This window comes from Balaenoptera physalus, assembly GCF_965194825.1.
Source record: "Balaenoptera physalus genome assembly, chromosome: 3".
In the NCBI taxonomy this organism is placed as follows: Eukaryota; Metazoa; Chordata; class Mammalia; order Artiodactyla; family Balaenopteridae; genus Balaenoptera; species Balaenoptera physalus.
In genome coordinates, this window is record NC_138890.1 from 3,301,142 (window position 1) to 3,320,999 (window position 19,858).

At 54.7% G+C, this 19,858-nt stretch overlaps 2 protein-coding genes across 4 annotated transcripts; one reads left to right on the plus strand and one right to left on the minus strand.

Moving 5' to 3' along the window:
- Positions 1–679: 679 nt before the first annotated feature.
- TMIGD2 (transmembrane and immunoglobulin domain containing 2) lies at positions 680–10,328 on the minus strand. The gene is given in 6 exon segments (XM_082453277.1): positions 680–1,071; positions 1,075–1,145; positions 1,479–1,574; positions 1,661–1,690; positions 5,808–6,167; positions 10,275–10,328. Coding segments are annotated over 6 exon segments (912 nt in total). The 5' UTR covers positions 10,321–10,328; the 3' UTR covers positions 680–762.
- FSD1 (fibronectin type III and SPRY domain containing 1) lies at positions 9,169–19,858 on the plus strand (the record flags this gene model as incomplete). 3 transcript variants are annotated; one of them, XM_082453286.1, is made up of 13 exons in its annotated part: positions 9,169–9,302; positions 10,301–10,396; positions 10,561–10,692; positions 11,458–11,559; positions 12,254–12,276; positions 12,447–12,568; positions 13,093–13,302; positions 16,544–16,642; positions 17,426–17,585; positions 17,940–18,019; positions 19,018–19,269; positions 19,373–19,461; positions 19,561–19,858. In XM_082453286.1, the coding sequence occupies exons 1-13, from the start codon at positions 9,288–9,290 to the stop codon at positions 19,669–19,671; spliced, it is 1,491 nt and encodes a 496-aa protein (XP_082309412.1). In that variant the 5' UTR covers positions 9,169–9,287. The 3 variants fall into 3 exon arrangements, with proteins under 3 accessions (XP_082309412.1, XP_082309413.1, XP_082309414.1); XM_082453287.1 differs by lacking the exon at positions 19,373–19,461; XM_082453288.1 differs by lacking the exons at positions 9,169–9,302; positions 19,561–19,858 and having other exon boundaries at positions 9,684–10,396; positions 19,018–19,178; positions 19,373–19,465.

The window sequence follows — 19,858 nt, forward strand, 5'->3', positions numbered from 1 at the left end:
TCAGAAGGGAGAGTGGAGGCAGACCCTTGGAGGGGGAAGAGCATCCCCAGCTCCTTGTTTTGGGGATGGAGCTGGGGTTGGAGCCTGAATGGCTCACAGGGAGGGACCAGAATTCAGAGAGCTGGAGACAGGCAGGGAGAGAGAGGCATGGAGGCAGATAAAAACCCAGAGACAGTGGATGGAGACCAGCAGATTAAAAAGATGGAGAAACCGAGGGGGCGAGGCTCTCAGGCCAACCCTGCCCCCACCCTGCCCCTCCTCCCTATCCCGGGCGGGCGGGCGGGCAAGGGCTGATGCTGCAGAAAGGACATCTGTCCCCATGGAAACAGCAGAAGTGGGGGAGGGGAGCCAGGCCCAGCTGATGTCACTTCAAGGTGACAGTCGGGCAGGAGACCCCGGGGGGCTGATAAATGCCAGGAAGCCCCGATCTCCCCCCGCACCCAACTCCAAGCCTGCCTGGGGGGGGAGATACCAGCTGGGGAGGGGGGTGCGTCCAGCTCCGGGCACTGTTTTGAAGCCAGGGGCATCACTTCTCTGCTAATTGGACATGTCTCTCCAAGGATAAGAGGCGGAAGGCTTGCGAGTCGTCAAAGAGCCCCCTCACCACAGTGGTCCTCTGAGACCCCCCTGCTGACTCCTCAGATCTCTTTAGCACTCCCAAATTGCCACAAATTCTCGCTTTGCTTTCTTCATGAGCCTTTATTGGGTGTTCTGTGGGCAAGGGAGAGGTCCAGCCTCATAGAAATGAGGAGGGGGCGTGTCTCAGGATGAACTGCTGGACTTGGTGATCCTCTTGGAATAAGTCACATCTTTACGTAGCTGCTGAGGGGTCCTCTCTGGGTCTCTGGGGGTTCTGATTCGTCTTCCATCTTCAAGGAATCCTCTTGGCCTTGGCTGCCCAGAGGAGCCTGGGCCAGGAGGGACTCCAGCTGCAGAGATGAGGTGACTGGGCCTGGGGCTGGAGGAAGATTTGGGAGCCAGAGGCCGCTTGGGGGTGGGGGGCCAGGGGAAAGAGATCGAATAGAAGCTTTGGCCCTTCTGATTCTTGCTGGAGATGTCCAGCACCTTCCCCTACACAGGCCATGCCTCACTCTTCCTTGGAGCCCTCCGGGGCTGGTATAGGGCATTGCTGTAGAGTGGATTCCCTGCATTGGAAGGAGGGGGGTATGACACCAAGAGGGGAGAATCACTTAAGAGAGCCTGGCCCTCTCCAGCCCACTTTCTGGAGGCTTTGTCTATGCCTCTGAAAAACATGGGTGTAGGGGCCAGCCTTCCCCATCTATTCCCCTTCTCTGCCTCCCAGCCTCACCCTCGCTCCTTCCAAAAGGGGCAGGTATCAAAGTCAGAAGGGTCTGCGTTCCATCCTTGTCAAGCAGCTGCAGTTCCCGCCTCCGCCACGCGGGGGCGGGGTCGCCAGTGGATGGCGGTGCTCGTGGGAAGCGTCCGCCCTCCGAGCGGCTACCTGCGCGGTTCCTTACCTGCGTCTCTGTTCCGGCAGCGGCGGCGGCCCCAGATCCAGGCGCCCAGAGCGAAAGCGGCCACGGCCCCAGTCACCAGCAGTGCGAAGGCGAGCCCTGGGGAGGCGGTGGTGGTTTGTGGGCGGTCTGACTGGGGGCGGGGCGGGACGGGGCTGGATGAGGGGCACGTGGGCGGAGCTCACCTGAGAAGCTCCAGTTCAGTAGCCAGCCATCTGCCGAGAAGAAACCTACGTCTCAGGGGAGCTCACGTTCGAGTCCAGCTTCCTGCACCCCTTCACGGTAAGAGCCCCTCTACCCCGTGTGGGACCTCAGGGTTCTTGCCCCTGCCATGCTGTGTGAGTTCAGGCAGGGATTTGCTCTGAACCTGTTTCCTCTTTTGAAAAAAGGATACTAATCATTCCTATCTTGCTGGGTTATTGTGAAATAACTGCCAACGGGATTTTCTCATCGTGAGCTCCATCATCCCCAGCATGAGCTGCACCACCCTTGTCATGAGCCCCATTGCTGCCATCATAGGCTCCACCGTTCCCATCACAAGCCTTATCATCCCCACCCTTAGTCCCATCACCCTGAACACGAGCTCCATCCTCCTCCTTTTGAGCTCCATCATCTTCACCAGGAACTTCACCAGCACCACCACGAGCTCCATCATCCTGATCATGGGATCTATCGTCCGCATGGCTCCTGTTTTTTGAGCGTCTACACTGTGTCAATCCCAAGAAAACTGAGCCTCAGAGAGCCTGAGTCACTTGCCTGGAGCCACACACCCAGGCAACAGCTGGGCCCTGCTTTGAACAAAGGCATTTCTCCCCTCAGCTTCCCTCTCCCTTCCCTGTTTCAGAAAGAAAGGAAAGGAAAAAAACCAAACCAAAACAAACAAACAAAAACTTACACGGGCCTGAATTTTTGAGTCTTGCTGAATCATCAGCATCATAGACACAATAATAACCACTTACGTTTACTGAGGACTTAACTATGTTCCAGACCCTGCAATAAACTCCTTAGATATAATCACTTTAAATTCACCTAATCTGATGAGGAAAGCACTATTAGCTGAATTTTGATGACTAAGGAAACAGGCACAGAAGGGTCAAGTCACTTGCCCAGGGTCACACACAGCAAGTGAATGGCAGAATGGGGATGTGCTTTCAGGTCTGTATAACTGACATGAACCCCAGCCAAAGGCGCCTTCTCCTGTGACTAAGACGAGACCCAGAGCCCCCAACCCCTTCATCTTGCAGGTTCTAAAGTTGGCAGTGGTCCCAGGGTTCCAAGCAGCTGTTCAGGGATGGGGAAGCCAGCTGTGGGGAGCTGGACCTGTGCCCGCTCACTCTCGCTCCCTTACAGCTGCCAACGACTCACAGCCTGGTGCCTCTGCTAATTGGTAATTGGCCCCCTCATCACTGGAGGGGTGGGGGGCAGGCAGGACAGCCATAACACACCGCCCCGGAGGCAGGCAGTGGGCGGGTCCTACCAGCTGGAGACAAATGGGCGTCTCTTGGGTCTGGGAGCCCGGGTGGTCCTTCATTCTGCCTGATACAGGCCAGGCACGTGCCCAAGGCCCTCGGGAACCGCCGAGAGAGAGCAGGACCCCATCGTGTCAACCTGGGTCTCCGGCCCCTATGGTTTGGCCTATAATGGGGTGTCATGCAGAGTGGGGAAAATGCATGAGGTGGGCTCTGGAGAAAGCTGGCTGCATCCCTGGCTTGTGTGTGTGGTTGGATGTGTCTTGGCCCTTGCTGGGCCTCAGCTTTATCCTCTGTAAAGCGAGGCAGCTGGCTTAGCTGATCGGGAAAGTTGCTTCCAGCCTTGAGAGTCCATGGCTTTCTTTTTCGTTTATTTGTTTGGCTGCGCCACACGGCTTGTGGGATCTTAGTTCCCCGACCCACGAGGGATCAAACCCGTGCCCCCTGCAGTGGAAATGCGGAATCCTAACCCCTGGACCCCCAGGGAATTCCCAAGAGTCAATGGTTTTCAATTCTGGATTCTGGAATTCTAGAATTTTCTGCTCCTACACACTTTGTGATTGCAAAATTCTAAGAGTCTCTCTGGGACTCCCCTGGTGGTCCAGTGGTTAAGAATCCATCCTGCAATGCAGGAGACACCAGTTCAATCCCTGGTCAGGGAGCTAGGACCCCACGGGCCACAGAGCAATTAAGCCCATGCACCACAACTAGAGAGCCTGAGTGCTGCAACTGGGACTTAACGCGGCCAAAATATAAATAAATAAATACTTAGAAAAAAAATTCTAAGAGTCTCTCTTTTTAAAGTATTTAAGACGGGTTTCCCTGGTGGTGCAGTGGTTAAGAATTCACCTGCCAGTGCAGGGGACACAGGTTCGAGCCCTGGTCCGGGAAGATCCCACATGCCGCAGAGCAACTAAGCCCGTGTGCCACAACTACTGAGCCTGCGCTCTAGAGCCTGCGAGCCACAACTACTGAGCCCGTGCGCCACAACTACTGAAGCCCGCACGCCTAGAGCCCCTGCTCCGCGACAAGAGAAGCCACCACAATGAGAAGACCATGCACCGCAAAGAAGAGTAGCCCCCGCTCAGGGCAACTAGAGAAAGCCTGTGCAAGCAGCAAAGACCCAACACAGCCAAAAATAAATAAATAAATAAATAAATATTAAAAATAAGTAAATAAATAAAGTATTTAAGACTACAACTCTAAGATTCTAGAATCTTCCATTCCTTTATTTCAGTGTTTCTCAACTTTCTTCATTATCACTCCCCTAAGTAGACTTTCTAAGAACCTTAATTTGTTCCCCGATGAAATGTTAATACCACAGACATTCTGTAACTCTGTTTATGGGCTGTCTGCGTATCGATGCTTTGTACATAAAAAGAGTAAGATTTTCTTTGCTCCCAAGAACAAATTTTTGCCTCCTTAGGAGTGACAGTCCCATGCAGAACCTATGCTGTAATTCTCAGAGCTTAGAATTTATGTCCCTAGGATTCTAGGACTGCAAGATTCTATCTTGTGGTTTGAGATTCTGGAATTGTCCTCGGTACCATAGAAATGTGTCCATATGTTGACCAAAAGACAAGTTCTAGATTGTTCACAGCAGCCTTATTCATAATAGCCAAAACCCAGAAGCTGCCCAAATGGTCATCAGTAGGAAATTGGAATGATTGGTGGCGACGGAGGCCGCTCTGCAGCAAGGATGAGCCACTGCTCCACGCGCCAACATGGAGGAAACTTCCAGACATCATGTTGAGTGAAAGATGTCGGAGACAGAATATACTCTGTGAGTCCATTTAAGTAAAATGTGAAACCAGTTAAAATAGATTTATGCTGTTAGAGGTCAGGATGGTGGGGTGGGCGTGAGGATGGCATCTATGAGGAAGCAGGTATGTGTGTTGAGCATGGTGGTGGGTACCCAAGTGTGTTCAGGTTGTGAGAATCCATTGCTGTGGTTTGTCTACATCCCTCCAAAATTCATATGTTGAGTCCTAACCCCCAATATGATGGTAACTGGAGGTCGGGGCCTTTGGGAGGTGATTAGATCATGAGGGTAGAGCCTTCATGAATGGGATCAGTGCTCTTATAAAAGGGACCCCAGGGGCTTCCCTGATGGTCCAGTGGTTAAGACTCCACGCTTCCAGTGCAGGGGGCGCAGGTTCGATCCCTGGTTGGAGAACTAAAATCCCACATGCCGTGCGGCATGCCCCCCCCCAAAAAAAAGGACCCCAGAGAGCCCCCCGGCTCCTTCTGCCACGTGAGGACATAGCTAGAAGGTGCAAGCTATGAAAACATGAAGAGGGTTCTCACCAGAACACAACCTTGCTGGTGCTTTGATCTTGGATTTCCAGCCTCCAGAATTCTGAGAAATAAATCTGTGGTTTATAAGCCACCCAGTCTGTAGTGTTTTGTTATAGCAGTGGCCAAACAGACTAAGACATCCATTGAGCTGGCCACTTACAGTGTGTGCATTTCTCTGTATGTAGGATGTACTTGAATAGCATGTTTTATGGGATTGTTTTGAATCAGAATCCAGAATTATATATATTCAAGGGTTATTATAATTGTAATATCTTGGAACAGGGCTCAGCAAATACGGCCCATTGCCTGTTTTTTTCAATAAAGTTTTATTGGCATCCAGGCCCTCCCATTCCTGTAGGTATGCCTCTGGTGACTTTCATGCTGCAACGGCAGAGTGGAGTCGTTGCAACAGAGGCTGTCTGGTCTACAAACTTCTTGCATCTGCAGACTTTCTGTTCCTAGGAATCTGATTTGGAGAATTTATGTTTCTAGGAGTTTGAGATTCTAGAGCTTTAAGATTTCTAGAAGTTCCAAGTCCCCGGCTTGCCCGCACACGCTCTCATACCTGTCTCCACCAGGAGCTGCGTCCCACTGCCCTGGGCCTCCTCCAAATCAGGGATCTCCACGGTCGCCCAGCACACGTAGAGCCCACTGTCGTTGAGGCTCACGTGGTCCAGCTTCAGGGTGAGATTGCCAGGCGGCTGCCAGGAGAGCCGGCCCCAAGGCCCGCAGACATCCACGGTGAGAATGCCGTTGATGATGTGTGTCTGGCACAAGATGTCACCATCCTTGGTCCATTCGACGTGGAGCCGCTCCCAGGACTGGGCCTGCACCACCTGGCAGGCCAAGGTCACCTGGCTGTCCTGCCTCACCTGCAGCAACTTGGGTGCCTGCTGCACACTCAGGCCTGTGGCTCCTCGCAGGGCTGGGGGACAGAAGAGGTGAGTGAGGCCTTTCTCAGTGTGTGTGAGTGTGCGTGACTTACTGCATTAGGCAGCCCACAGGGGTTAGGCAGTAAGAGTCTGAAAGCTTGCTGTCTGTGTGATCTTTGCAAGGTTCTTGCTGAGGCTCAATGGCCCCATCTGTGAAATGGGAATAAGTCTCTTGGCACTTGCGAGATTTCAAGGTGGACTGTATGACGTGTCTGGCTCTCAGCCACACAAATATTGCCTCGCGTGAGCCAGACCCTGTCCTGGCCACTGTGGACACAGACACAGAGGTGACTAAGACAAAAGTCCCTACCCTTGTGGAGCTGAGGGTCTGTGGGGAGAGAGAGACACTGGAAGTTGTGAAATGAGAATCCGGATGGAGGAGAGGAATGGGGAGTGGCAACAGGGGATAAGGATGAAGTGAGAGGATCTACTTATAGAGGGTGGTCAGGGAAGGCCTCTCGGAGGAGGTGACATTTGAACAGGGATCTGAATAGTAAGAAGTAGTCAGCCGTGGGAAGGAAGGAAGATATGCAGGAAGAGCACTCCAGACAGAGGGAACGGGCCGTGCGAAGGTCCTGAGGCTGGACCGTGCCTGGTAAGTTGCAGGAACAGTGAGGAGGCCCTGTGGCTGGAGAAGAGCTAGCCAGCGAGAGGAAGTGGGATCCAAGAAGTCAGCAGGGGATGGCTTTTTCAAGGCCTGCAGGCCCTGGGAGTGGGGTGTGGTGGAGGTACCGCGGTGGGGGTGGGGAAAGGGGAGCAGTTTAGTTTTTAACCTAAGTGTGATGGGAAACCAGGGGAGCAGGGAGGAAGTGTGGTCCAATTTAAGTTTTAAAAAGATCACCCTGACTGCCATGCTGAGAACAGACTATGCCACAGGGAGATCAGATGAGGCCAGGAAACGAGGGTCCAGGAGACCAGTGATGGGGGCCGGACCCTGGAAAGAAGTGGTCAGAGTCTGAATAGATTTTGAAAGCTGCCCCCAGAAGAACTACAAGAAGAACTGAATTGAGAGAGAGGGAAAGAGGGACAGTGGCAGATTTCCAAGGTTTTAGCCTGAGGGACTTTGTGAATGGTGGAGGCTTTGGGCCAAGATGGGGGACACTGTGGGAGAAGCAGGGCTGGAGGGGAAAGAGTTTGCTTTGGGCCATGAGAAGTCTGGGGTGTCTGTTAGACACCCCTTCAAGTTCCTGGTCTTTGGGGTGCAGTTGTAGCTGACGCTAGAGAGAGGAGATCCAGGGAAGAGTATTCCAGGCAGAGGGAACAGCAGGTGCAAAGGCCCGGAGGTGGGATCAAGCTTGATACGTTGGGATAAAAAAAAGAAAAAAGGAGAGAAGAGTCAGCAGGCTGGCCACGGGGGAGAGAGGGAATGCAGAGGAGAGAGGAGATGAGAGAGGCCAGCGGAGCCAGGTCACGCAAGGCTCGTACCCAGGTCACAGTGTGAATTTTATCCTGCGCGCCCCTCTGCGGATCCTTGCTAGAACCCTCCAACCCTTGTAAAGTTCTGAGTATCAGGGAGAGAGACGGGGCCTATTTAGCAGAGCAGAGAGACTGAGGTTTCGAGGGGCTCTGGATAGGAGGGGCAGGAAGCTGGGGTGATGGGTCACAACAGGATGGGGGTAGAGGGGAGGGAGGCCCAAGTACTCACCCCAGAACTGTGCCAGGAGGACCAGCACCGTGCCCAGGGAACCCATTCCTGGCCCATCAGGCTCCCCTCTCCCGGCTGGCATCCTGCCACCCCCTCTCCCCCTCCTACGTGACAGACTTCCTGTCACAGAGACATATGTGACACTCCACCCCCACCACAGAGGTATATGTGACACCCGGGCAGCCAGCAGACGTCCGGTGGCCACTGCTGCTTGGGGCTCCCCTTCCTGTCACCTCCTGCCTCAGTTTCCCAGAAGTTTTTTTTTTTTTAATCTGTAAAGCAGTCTGCGTATGTGATGGAGATCATGTGAGTGAAAATCCCTCTAAAAGACTATATAAACACACCTAGGCTGGGGGGGACACATTGAAGGGCAGGTGAGGCAAGGGGAGGGGAGGGGAGCAGGTGGCAGAGGCCTGAGCAGGGGACAGAATGGCAGAATCCCAGCCTCAGTTATTTTGCCCCCAAGATGTCTTCCTTTGGGGTTCAGAGGAAGGAATTTCTGCTAATGGCTTTGAGTCCCATGGCAGGTAGGGTGGCTCGCCTGTCCCCACAGCCTGGGGAGAAGTTTGGGGGCCCAGTCGAGGGGGTTCACAGACTCTGGACTTTCTCCCAGCCCTGCACCCATCGCCCCACAGCCGGCAGTACCCACCCCAGAGGAGGAGGCAGACTCCTAGGCCTCAATGTCTCACACCCAACCACAGTGTGACCTCCTTTTTTTCAACCAGAAAGAAGAGGGTCAGTGTTCTTGGCAGCATTGTTCCTGTCAACCACAGGGAGGCCCCTGCGGTGGCGCTCTGCCCACACTTCCCCAGGAAGTGCCTCCCAGCCTCCTCCTAGCCCTATGGATTCTGGGCAGGCAGAGAGGCTTCTGGAGGAGATGTGAGAGCCTGGGGCTTTGTGGGATGCATAGGAGTTCAATTGTGATTTAGGGAGGGAAAGGCAGCATTGGAAGCTGAACATCTGCTTGGGCAAAAGACTGGCTTTTCAGTAAATGTAAGGCGTGAGTAGTTGCGGGGGGCAGATCTCTGGGCCAGGTGGAGGTGGATTGCAGTGGAATTCCAGTTTGAGTGGCAGCTGAGAAGTTGTGTGGGTGAGAGAGTGGGGAGACTGAGGCACTAGGAGGACTAGGGGTAGGCTCAAGGCCACACGGCAGTCGAACCCAGGCATCCTGCCTCCCAGTTCCGGGCTCTCTCCAGCTCAGACATCATTAGCAATGTCGCCTGGTACGACCCAGGCTCTGGGGGTCTCGGCTCTCGGCGACCCTAGCGCAAGAAGAACTACATTTCCCAGCCTGCCGCGAGGGAAGCGCCTGCGTCCTGCGGCCAGTGATGGAGCGTTGACTGGGGGCGCGGCGGCGGCGGCGAGGGCTCGGCGGGCCATTGGCTACCGGCAGCGGCAAAGGCAGCTTGGGGACTAGAAGAGCGAGTGAGACCCGCGGGCCTGGCCGGGGACAACCTGGGCTGCGGCCATGGAGGACCAGAGGGTAAGACCGGGGCGGGGCGGGGCGGGGCGGGGCCCGCGGCGGGGGTAGACAAGAGGAGGGGACCAGGTGATGCCGCAGCTCCCTCCCCGCCCCCGCGCCCCAGCTGCTCTGCGGACGAAGCCCCACCCCCACCGCAACCGCGCCCGGATCTAGCCCCCATTCTAGACTCAGCCCCCCTACCCTCGCCACAACCCCACATCATCTTGGCCTGGGTTCAGGCACATCCCCTCCATGTCCCCCACGCCCTCCCAGTACCCCGGACCCAGCCTTGACTCCATCCCCCACGCCTTCCACCCGGACTGCGGACCAGGTGTCCCGGCCCCCGCCCCGCCCCGCCTCGGAGGACGCCCCGCCAGCTCAGCACTGGTGACCCCACCAATCCCGCGCCCCCAGGAAAAGCACCCGTCGGAGGCCTGGGTTAGGGATACAGGCCCCAGCAACATCCTCCCACGCGGCCTCCTTCCCTCCCTCATCCCCTCCTCCAGGCCTCCTTGCCTTTCTACACTTACCTGGCCTCTCTAACCCTTCCTCAGGTACCTCCTTTCTCCTTGCTAATCCCTTTTCCCAGCGGATCCCCTTCCCCAGATGAGCCCATGTTCTGCAGGCCTCCTTTTCCTCTGGGGCTTCTTTCCCCAAGCTAGCCCCTCACCCTGGATCATGCCCTGCCCTCAGGATATAGGTACCTGGTTGGAGGCTTTGTGCTCAGGCAGACCTAACTGGGGCCCAGGGTCTGTCCCTTCCTGAGAAGCTCTCTCAGAGCCTCAGTTTCCTCCCCTGTGAAATGGGCACACGCAGGGTGCCTAATGCCTGCCCGCTCCCTGAGGGATGTAGGGCCAGAGCTCCGCCCAGGGCCTGCTCTTGGTGGATGCCCAAGCTCATTGGCACAGTGGCCCCCGCATCCCCTCCCTGGATGCCTGGAGGACAGAATGGGGAGCCTCAAGTCGGGGAGCCCGGCCAGGCTGAGGGGCTTACCTGTGGGCACACTTCCCTGGGGGCAGGAGGCTCTGCGGAAGATCATCACGACACTGGCTGTGAAAAATGAAGAGATTCAGAGTTTCATTTACTCCCTCAAGCAGATGCTGTTGAACGTGGAGGTGAGGAAGTCACCCCCCAGGAGGGAGGGAGGGGCAGCCTTACAAGCTAATCTGCTGGTGTCCATGGGACTCGTGGGCCTGGCTGCCACGGCCAGGCCTGTTTCCCCATCTGACCACCGGCTTTGACAGTCCTGGCTGTTCTGACCCCACAATGTCTCTCCAAGGCGAACTCGGCCAAGGTGCAGGAGGACCTGGAAGCCGAGTTCCAGTCGCTCTTCTCCCTCCTGGAGGAGCTGAAGGAGGGCATGCTCATGAAGATAAAGCAGGACCGTGCCAGCCGCGCCTATGAGCTGCAGGTGTGTGTGTGGTGGGCGGGCGGGGGGGGGTGCTATCCCGGACCCCCGCCCAGACGCCATCCCCCATCTCACCCCTCCCACTCAGCAGAGACCAGCTGGCCTTAGCGTCTTCCTCCAAACCTGCTCCTCCTCCCGTGCCCCTTCCCAGAGATGTCCCCACGTGTCCCCGGTGTCCAGAGCCAGACCCTCTAGTGGTGTCGGCCACACCTCCTCTTTTTCCTGGGCTCTTCCCAGCCTCCTCCCTGGCCATGACCTATTAATGCCCCACCCACCTGCTCTCCTTCTTAATCCCCTCTCCCATGCACCCCTCCTCTCCACTGCTGCAGCCCCACCCGTACATCTGGCTATTCCTCCCCACCGGTCCTCACCCAGCGCTTCCAATTTCTCAGCCCTTCCCACTGGTGCCCCAGATCTGAGGGCATCACCCCTTGCCAAACACCCCCTGTGACTCTCCTGGGGTCCCAGATTCCAAGCTGGGGTCGCTGGAGCTGCACCAGAACCTCCTGGGCAACCTCCTAACACCCCAGATTCCCATCCCTGGGGGATGTGGAGCCCTGGGCTTAGGTGTGGCCTGGGCATGTGCGTTTCTAAAGAAGGGATCCCCAGGTGGTTCTGATGCCCTGCCCGCAGAGGGCCAGCCTCCCTCTCCCACCTGCAGTTGGAGAAGGGCATGGTACCCTGGATCCCGAAGGCGGTGGGGAGCCCTGGGAGGGCTTGAGGCAGTGGAGTAAGGTGTCTCTCCTCTCGGTGCCGTGGCACCTGCAGAACCAGCTGGCTGCCTGCACGAGAGCTCTGGAGAGCTCTGAGGAGCTTCTGGAGACGGCTAACCAGACCCTGCAGGCCACAGACCGCGAGGACTTTCCTCAGGTGGGTGCCTCGGAAGCCAGATTGGTAGGGCTGCCAGATAAAATACAGGACCCCCAGATACATTTGCGTTTCAGATCAACTACAAGTAATTTTTTAGTATAAGTATGGCCCATGCAATATTTAGTCTAAGTACATCCCAAAGATCACATGGGACATACGCTAAAAAAAACAATTCTTCGTGGGTGATCTGAAATTCAAATTTAAGAACAAATAAATTTTTTAGTATATCTCATGCAAATGTTTAGTATAAATATTTCCCAAGTGTTGCGTGGGACATATTTACACAAAAATACCTGTCCATTCTTTATCTGAAATTCAGATTTAACAACGAATAATTTTTTAGTCGTATGTCACGTGCGACATTTAGTATAAGTGTGTCTGAAATATTGGATGGGACCTACTTATACTAGAAAATCATTTCCTGTTTATCTGAAATGCAGACTTAACTGGGCATCCTATAAAATTTTTATTTGCTAAATCAGCCAACTGTATGTACTGGGTACTGGGCGGGAGGTGGGGGTGGGAGCCTGCCTTCGCCCCCTATCCCTTCGGGGCACAGCCAAGGTTTTCTGCCCCGCTGTTGGGGCACTTTGCCACATAGATGCCTGGCTGGGCCTCAGTCTTCCTATCTGTTTACTGGCTTTCTGACTCAGTCAACACACTTCTTTGGATTTTATTCTGTCCCTCTTTCTAGGCTGCCAAGCAAATCAAAGATGGGTAAGATGCTGGGACCTGGCTCCCACCCCATTGCCCCACCCCTGTTGTGAAGGTGGGAATGCCCAGGTGAGGGTCCCTTGGCCCAGAGCACTGGACAGGAACAAGGGGGAGGGGGTCCCCTACACACACCTCGGAGGACCAGGCCTAGGCGTCCACCTCCTTCCCTGCAGTGTGACAATGGCCCCCGCCTTCCGGCTGTCATTGAAAGCCAAGGTCAGCGACAACATGAGTCACCTCATGGTGGACTTTGCACAGGAGCGGAGGATGCTACAGGCACTCACGTTCCTGCCTGGTGAGAGGGGAACTTGCTGGAGGGCCAAGATTGCAGGGAAATGGCCCGGGAGTCTGGGGGGCCCTGAGACAAGGCCTAGAGTAGGGCTGACAGCCTTTTGTGGAAACCCCAGAAGGCCCCGCCCTGGGGTGGAGCCCTGAGAATTCCCACCCCCAGTGGGTGGAGCCATGAGGAAGCCCCACCCTGTGGCAGAGCCCGAAGAAGCCCCACCCACCAGGGGTGGAGTCCCATGGAGGCCACACCCCCAATTGGTAGTGTTCTGGAAATGTTCTACCTCTAAATGGTGGAGTCCAGAGAAGGCCCAGCCATTTGTTGGTTAAACCCTGAGAAAGCTCTTCCCTACCCTCCACCCTTTGAGGAGGTTCCACCCCCAGGCCCCACAACCCAGAGGGGCCCCGCCCCTAATCCTGGGATCTGGAGGACGCCCCGCCCCCAAGAAGGTCTATTATGTGGGCGGGGTTACAGCAAGGCCCGCCCCTGCAGGCGCAGCACCCTGACACCCATCTCTGCTCTGTCCTGGGCAGTGCCTAGCGCCCCTGTGATCGACCTGGCCGAGTCCCTGGTGGCCGACAACTGTGTAACCTTGGTGTGGCGCATGCCGGACGAGGACAACAAGATTGACCACTACGTGCTGGAGTATCGGCGGACCAACTTTGAGGGCCCACCCCGCCTCAAGGAGGACCAACCCTGGATGGTCATCGAGGGCATCCAGCAGACAGAATACACCCTGACCGGTAAGGGCAGCTCACCCTTCCCCATCAGTCAACCTGGGGCTCATGGACGGTCCTCAAGGCACGTGGGGTGTGAGAGCAGCCGGGCTGGACTGATGGGGAGTAGCAGAAATTACAATAACGGAAACGATACTGGTGACAGCCACTGTACCGAGTGTTGAGGGCTTACTATGCGCTACGCATTTTACCCACGTGTAATGGGCATGCTTATTATCACCATTTTACAGATGAAGGAACTGAGTGAGGTATGGGGAGAGAGGGCCTCCTCCATCCCTGTCTTATCTCTATGATCCAGCGTTCGTTCATTCATTCATTCATTTTGACTGAATGCCTGCAGGGTACCAAGCACCATCCTTGCAGTAGTGGGGGAGCAAAGTGGGTGAAAATCCCTCCTCTTGTGGACTGGTGTTTGGGGGGCTACCCTCCCAGGATTTGGGGATTTCCTTGGCAGTTATAAGAGAGCAGAAAGCCTGGGGGAATCCATCCAGCTGGTAGGGGAGGGTCTGAAGGAAGATAAAATTAGGGGTCCCTAATGAGTTAAGAAGCCGTCCTGAGCCAAGGGAAACCCTCAGGGGCGGGGAGAGTCTTGCTGACAAGATAACTATCACCAGGGCTCTTGGGCTGTAATCAGCCTGCTCCTTATCTGTAATCAGCATGCATGGTTAATAATGAGCATGCTAATTGCAGGAAAGAAAAGCCAGCAACCTGCAAGAGGGCCTGAGAAACTCTTGGCTTATCCTTTGCATGGGAATCAAAATAAACACATCCCATTTCTTTCCCCCAGTCTTTTTTTATTGTGGTAAAATACACATAAAATTCACCATCTTAACCATTCTTAAGTGTACAGATCAGCTATTCAGTGAGTTCATGATGTTGTGCTACCATCCTCCCCACCATCCATCTCCAGAACTTTTCATCTTGCAAAACTGAAACTCTGTCCCCATTAGCTTTGTTTGTTTGTTTGTTTGTTTGTTTTAACTTTTTGGCCGCACCACACGGCTTGCAGGATCCTAGTTCCCCGACCAGGGATCGAACCCGCACCCTCGGCAGTGAAAGCTCAGAGTCCTAACCACTGGACCACCAGGGAAGTCCCCCTGTCCCCATTAGACACTAACTCCCATTCCCCTCCCCGTAGCCCCTGGCACCCACCATTCTACTTCCAGTCCTCATGACTGTTACTACTCTAAGTACCTAATATAGGTGGAATCACACAGTATGTCTGGCTTATGTCACTGAGCATCATGTCCTCAAGGTTCATCCACGTGGTACCCTGTGTCAGAATGTCCTTCCTTTTTTAAGGCTGAATGATAGTCCCTTGTGTGGCTATACCCAGCTTTCTCTAGTGGTGGCAGCTTACGTAACTAGAATTCAATACCAGAACCAGAAAGCTGACACGGGTACATTCTGCAGTGTTGATTCACTTTTCACCAGTTTTACACGCACTCGTTTGTGTGTGCCTGTGTAATCCCATATGCAATTTTATCCCATGTGTAAATTTGTGTAATCACCACCACCATCAAGGTGTGGATCTTCTCTATCACAGGCTTCTGGATGCATCCTCTTTACCTCTCTGGCCTTTTCCAAAATCCATAGTGAGCGAATTCCTCAGGGCAGGAACTTGAATCCCTCAAAAGACCTGCGATATTCAAGATAATGATGAATTTGCTCACCTATGTAAATAACCTATGTGGTTATTTGCAGTCCACCTACTCTCTCATTGATTGTTTGGAAGACAGGAAGGTTTTGGTTAAGTGTTTATAACTTATATTCCTTGACCCGTCTCATCCTCATGTGAACCCTGCTCAGTGTTGGGGATATGATTGTTGGGTTGCAGAGTAGGAAACTGAGGCACGTACTGTCAAAAGTCAGATGGGTTCGTGATTCTGAAACCAAGCCTCCTGGGTGGTAGTCTTAGCTCTGGGGCAGTAGATGGCGCTGCTGAGCAAACCACCTTACTCTCAGAAAAGGGGCTTCAAGGAAGGGTGAGGCAGTCTGGGTGGGCACCTGGAGGAGGTTAACAGCCAGGCTGAGGCCCAAAAGAGAAGGGGGGGTGGGGAGAACAGACTTCCAGGCAGAAGAACAGCCTGATCAAGGGCTCAGAGGCCAGAACACTGAGCCTTTGTGCCTGGAACTAGTTAAGTTTGCAGAGGGAACAACAACTGTAGGAAGAGGGGAGAGGAAGAACGGGGACTTTACCCTGAGGGCAAGAGGATCTACGGGAGATTTCAGAGCAGGGGGTACTAAGTGTTTTTTGGGATGCCCAGAGAATGGGCACCCTGTGAGGAACGCCCAGGAGGCAGCTGGACATGTGGTCTGAGCTAAAGGTTGGGCTGTGAGTGCTGTGGATGGAGAGATGGTGTCTGAAGGGTGAGAAGGGGACAGTCAGCAGAGTGAGGTGAGCAGGGGTTCCAGACTGAGGCACCCATACATTTGAGGGTATGGAGGAGCCTGCAAAGAAGACCACGGGGGTCAGAGGGGGCAGCCAGGAGAGGGCAATGCCATGGCTGCCATGGCTGCCAAGGAAAGAGAATGTTCCATGAAGGGAGGAGTGGTCAGCCAGGAGATCCTGAAAGATGAGGATTAACAAGGCCAAAGGAAGGAGAGGGAGTGAGGCAGCCGAGAGGGGGGTTGTGGACAGCTCTCCAAAGAGGTTTTGCTTGAGGGAGAAGACAGCTTGATGGTTGCTTTTATTTTGTAAGATTAGAAGAAATTAATATTTTTTTTAAAATGATAGAAATGGAGGGTGGGATATATCTTAGTAGTATGGAAAGTCTTTAAGGAACCAGGCATGGCTAGATCCAGGGGTTCCAGCAAATGACTCGCTCAGCTCCGTTCCCGACACTCGTTGGCTCTAGGGGCTGCGTTCTCTAGGAGGCTTGCCGACATGCTGGCAAATTTTCTCAAAAGGAGCTTCCTCCTAACTGGCCAGCCCAGAGGACAGACAGAATCTGCTCGTTATAATACCAGAGTCCCAGGGCAGATTCTGATTGGCTAGTTTGGGTCATGTGCCTATCCCTGGACTAATTGGTGTGACTGAGCCATAAAGCATCCTGATTGGCCAGTCTGGGTTGTGGGCAGAGCCAAGTGATACCCCACAGGTGAATGAGGGCAAGGATGGTTTCTCAGGGATGTCATTTATAAGATACTCCTTAGAATGAAGGGTGGTGGGATTACTGTGGGACACAGGGGCCTCTAATCTATTGCTCAAAGTGTACACAATGTTGATTCCTCTGTTGTCTCGTAGGTCTCAAGTTTGACATGAAATACATGAATTTCCGTGTGAAGGCCTGTAATAAGGCAGTTTCAGGCGAGTTCTCTGAGCCAGTGACCCTGGAGACACCAGGTGACTGGCTCCCACCCCTGCCCTGGCTGAGACACCATAACCCCTTACTCCCAGGGCCCCAGGGACTGGTGTCTGAGAATCTTCTAAGCAGGATTCTATGACCCTTTTTGCCATGGTTGCCAGGAAGCTCAGTGCTCGGTCCACAGTAGCTTCCTTAGCCTGAGTGTCTGGTATAAACTTGGTATTGTTCTTTGCATTTGCAGTTGATCCCATTATACCTGGATGGTTTTTAGACACACACACTCACACACACACACACTCTCTCTCTCTCTCTTCCAAAAAATGGCTAAGCGCGCTATAGAATTGGGAATGGGATATCAGTACTGAAGACAGATTTGTTAGCCTCCCACAGTGACACCTTTGAATGTCCTGATAGGAAGTCTTTTTGCAATCTTGCTTAACTCTGTCATGCTGTAGCCCAGCCCCTTTCCTAGGATTAATCCCCAGTGGAAGCACTGGGCAGCACAGTGGTTTGAAAATGGCTTCAGACCTGGGATACCTTTAGGCAACAAGCCCTTGGTCTTCACTCCTCTGGCTATATGTTCTGCCCTCTCCACTCTTCCCCATCTTGTCTCTTGGTGTCTTTCTGCCTGTTGTCTCTGTATCTGTCTGTCTCTGAACCTTTGTCCGTTGGTCTCTTTTGCTCTCTCTCTGTCTTAGTCTCTGTTTCTTTGTGTTTTTCTGTTCTCTGTCCCTGTCATGGTCTGTCTTGGTCACTGTCTGTCTCTCTCTGTGCCTCCGGGTTTCCCCATCTCTGTGACTCCCACGTCTGCCCGGCCCCAGCGTTCATGTTCCGCCTGGATGCATCCACATCCCACCAGAACCTGCGGGTGGATGATCTCTCCGTGGAGTGGGACGCCATGGGCGGGAAGGTGCAGGATATCAAAGCTCGCGAGAAAGATGGCAAGGGGCGGACGGCGTCTCCCGTCAACTCCCCAGCCAGGTAGCCTGCCCTCTCCCCTCCCTGAGTCTCTGGTGGAGGAGATCAAGCTGGACATGGACACACAAAGCCCAGTGTGCTCAAGGCTGGGGTGGAGGGAGGGATGTGGAGCTGGGGGGACCCAAAGAGTTAATGAAGGGAGAGGAGACTTTGAAATGGGTTTTGACGGTTGAATAGGAGTTTTCCAGATGAGGAAGGGCACTGGTGTGTTCTGACACGAGAGGCCCTGTGTATGAAAAGAACCTTAGACAGTCAAGGAATGATGAAAAGTTCCTGGTGGCTGGGGTGGACCAGGGAAGCCCTCCGATGGGAGAGGTGAGTTCTGAATTGAGACTTCCCCTTCCCTGTCGCCCACAGAGGTACTCCATCTCCCAAGAGGATGCCCTCGGGTCGTGGGGGACGGGATCGCTTCACAGCTGAGTCCTACACGGTGCTGGGTAAGGAGGAGGGAAGATGGGAGGAGGGAGGAGGGAAGATGGGAGGAGAGAGGAAAACTCTGGGCAGGGCCCTGATGGGGGTTGGTGGGAGAGAATTCCTTTGGCTGGGGAAACTGAGGCAGCTATCAACAAAGCTTCTGTGGGAATGGTCCCAATAATGTGTTTTTGTGACACTGGAGGAATGGGAAGATTTGGGGCTGAGGGATTATTGGGGGGAATCAGAGCTTATAGATGCTTTGGACTGGGGAGTGGCTGGGCAGGAGGTTGAGAGGGGATTTCCTGGGGTCTGTGGAGTAGCTGAGACTCAGGGAGTAGCTGGAAAGGACAGTTGCCTGTGGAGCAGCCAGGTTTGTGGAGGAGCTGAAGCAAGACAGGGGCTCGGGGAAGTGGCTTAGGGTGAGTGGAGGAGCCAGAGAGAGTCGCTGGGTCTGAGAAGTGGAGAGAATGGCTAGGATGAGAGGAGCGGTTAGCACCACAGGATTGATAGGATCCTGTGAAGGAGAAGCTGGAGTCCAAGGAGGACCTGGAGTTCAGGGGAATCACCACTGTCCAGAAAAAAAAGCTTGAAAAAGAAGCCGGGGTAAATGAGGAAGCCAGTGTGGTCTGTACTTTGTGGCAGGTGGCGGCGGGAAGGGGACAAATTTAGGGAGTAGCTGGTTTCTGGGAATGAGTGAGGAGAAAAGCTACCATCTGGTGGGGCAGGAGTGTTGTGCGGAGAAGCTGCAGCTCAGGAGTAGCTGGATCGGGGAGTAGCTGAGGTGGCAAGAGTCTGGATCCGGGTCTGGGGAGGATGTGGACTCAGGGAGTAGCTGAAATCTAGGTGAGGCTTGGAGAAGATCCAGACTTAACGAATATCTAGGGACGCCTGGAGTATCTGGAAGGAACAGCTGAGGACCGAGCAGTCTCTGGAGGGGATAGCTGGGCTCTGGTTGCCCCTTTGTGAAAGGGCACCCGGGACCCGATTCTACCCAGTCCCCCCTGCCCGCTCCGCCCCACAGGGGACACGCTGATTGACGGCGGGGAGCATTACTGGGAGGTGCGCTACGAGCCGGACAGCAAGGCTTTTGGCTTGGGGGTGGCCTACCGCAGCCTGGGCCGCTTCGAGCAGCTGGGCAAGACAGCCGCGTCCTGGTGCCTGTACGTCAACAACTGGCTGCAGGTCAGCTTCACTGCCAAGCACGCCAACAAGGCCAAGGTGCTGGACACCCCTGTGCCCGACTGCCTGGGCGTGCACTGCGACTTCCACCAAGGTGACCCCGAGCCCCCGCTGACCTCTCCGGCCACCCCTGTCCGCCGTCTCTCTGCCCAAACCCCTCTTACTGGTCCCCCTGTCCCTCTTGCCCTCCACCCCAGGCCTCCTGTCCTTCTACAATGCCCGCACCAAACAGCTGCTGCACACCTTCAAGGCCAAGTTCACACAGCCACTGCTGCCGGCTTTCACGGTGAGGCCTCCTCCACGGCCCAGGGGTAAGAGCGGGGGTGGCGTGAGGGCTGGCTTCACTACGGAGCCTCTCTGTGTCCCCCCCGACGCCGTCCCCCAGGTGTGGTGTGGCAGCTTCCACGTGACGGCAGGCCTACAGGTCCCCAGCTCTGTGCGCTGCCTGCAGAAGCGGGGCAGTGCTACCAGCAGCTCCAATACCAGCCTCACCTAGGCCTCGGGACGGCCCCTCAGCCGGGCTGATTTCGGGGGGACGCCTCCAGGCCTCGGCAGTTTCGGCTGGGCACCCTCCTCTCACTTGCTGCTTGGAGCCTTAACTCCTGATGGGGGTCACCAATGGGGAGCGGGCATGGGGGCGGGCCCTCCTCCCCACCTCACCTCCTAATAAAGGTCAAACACTG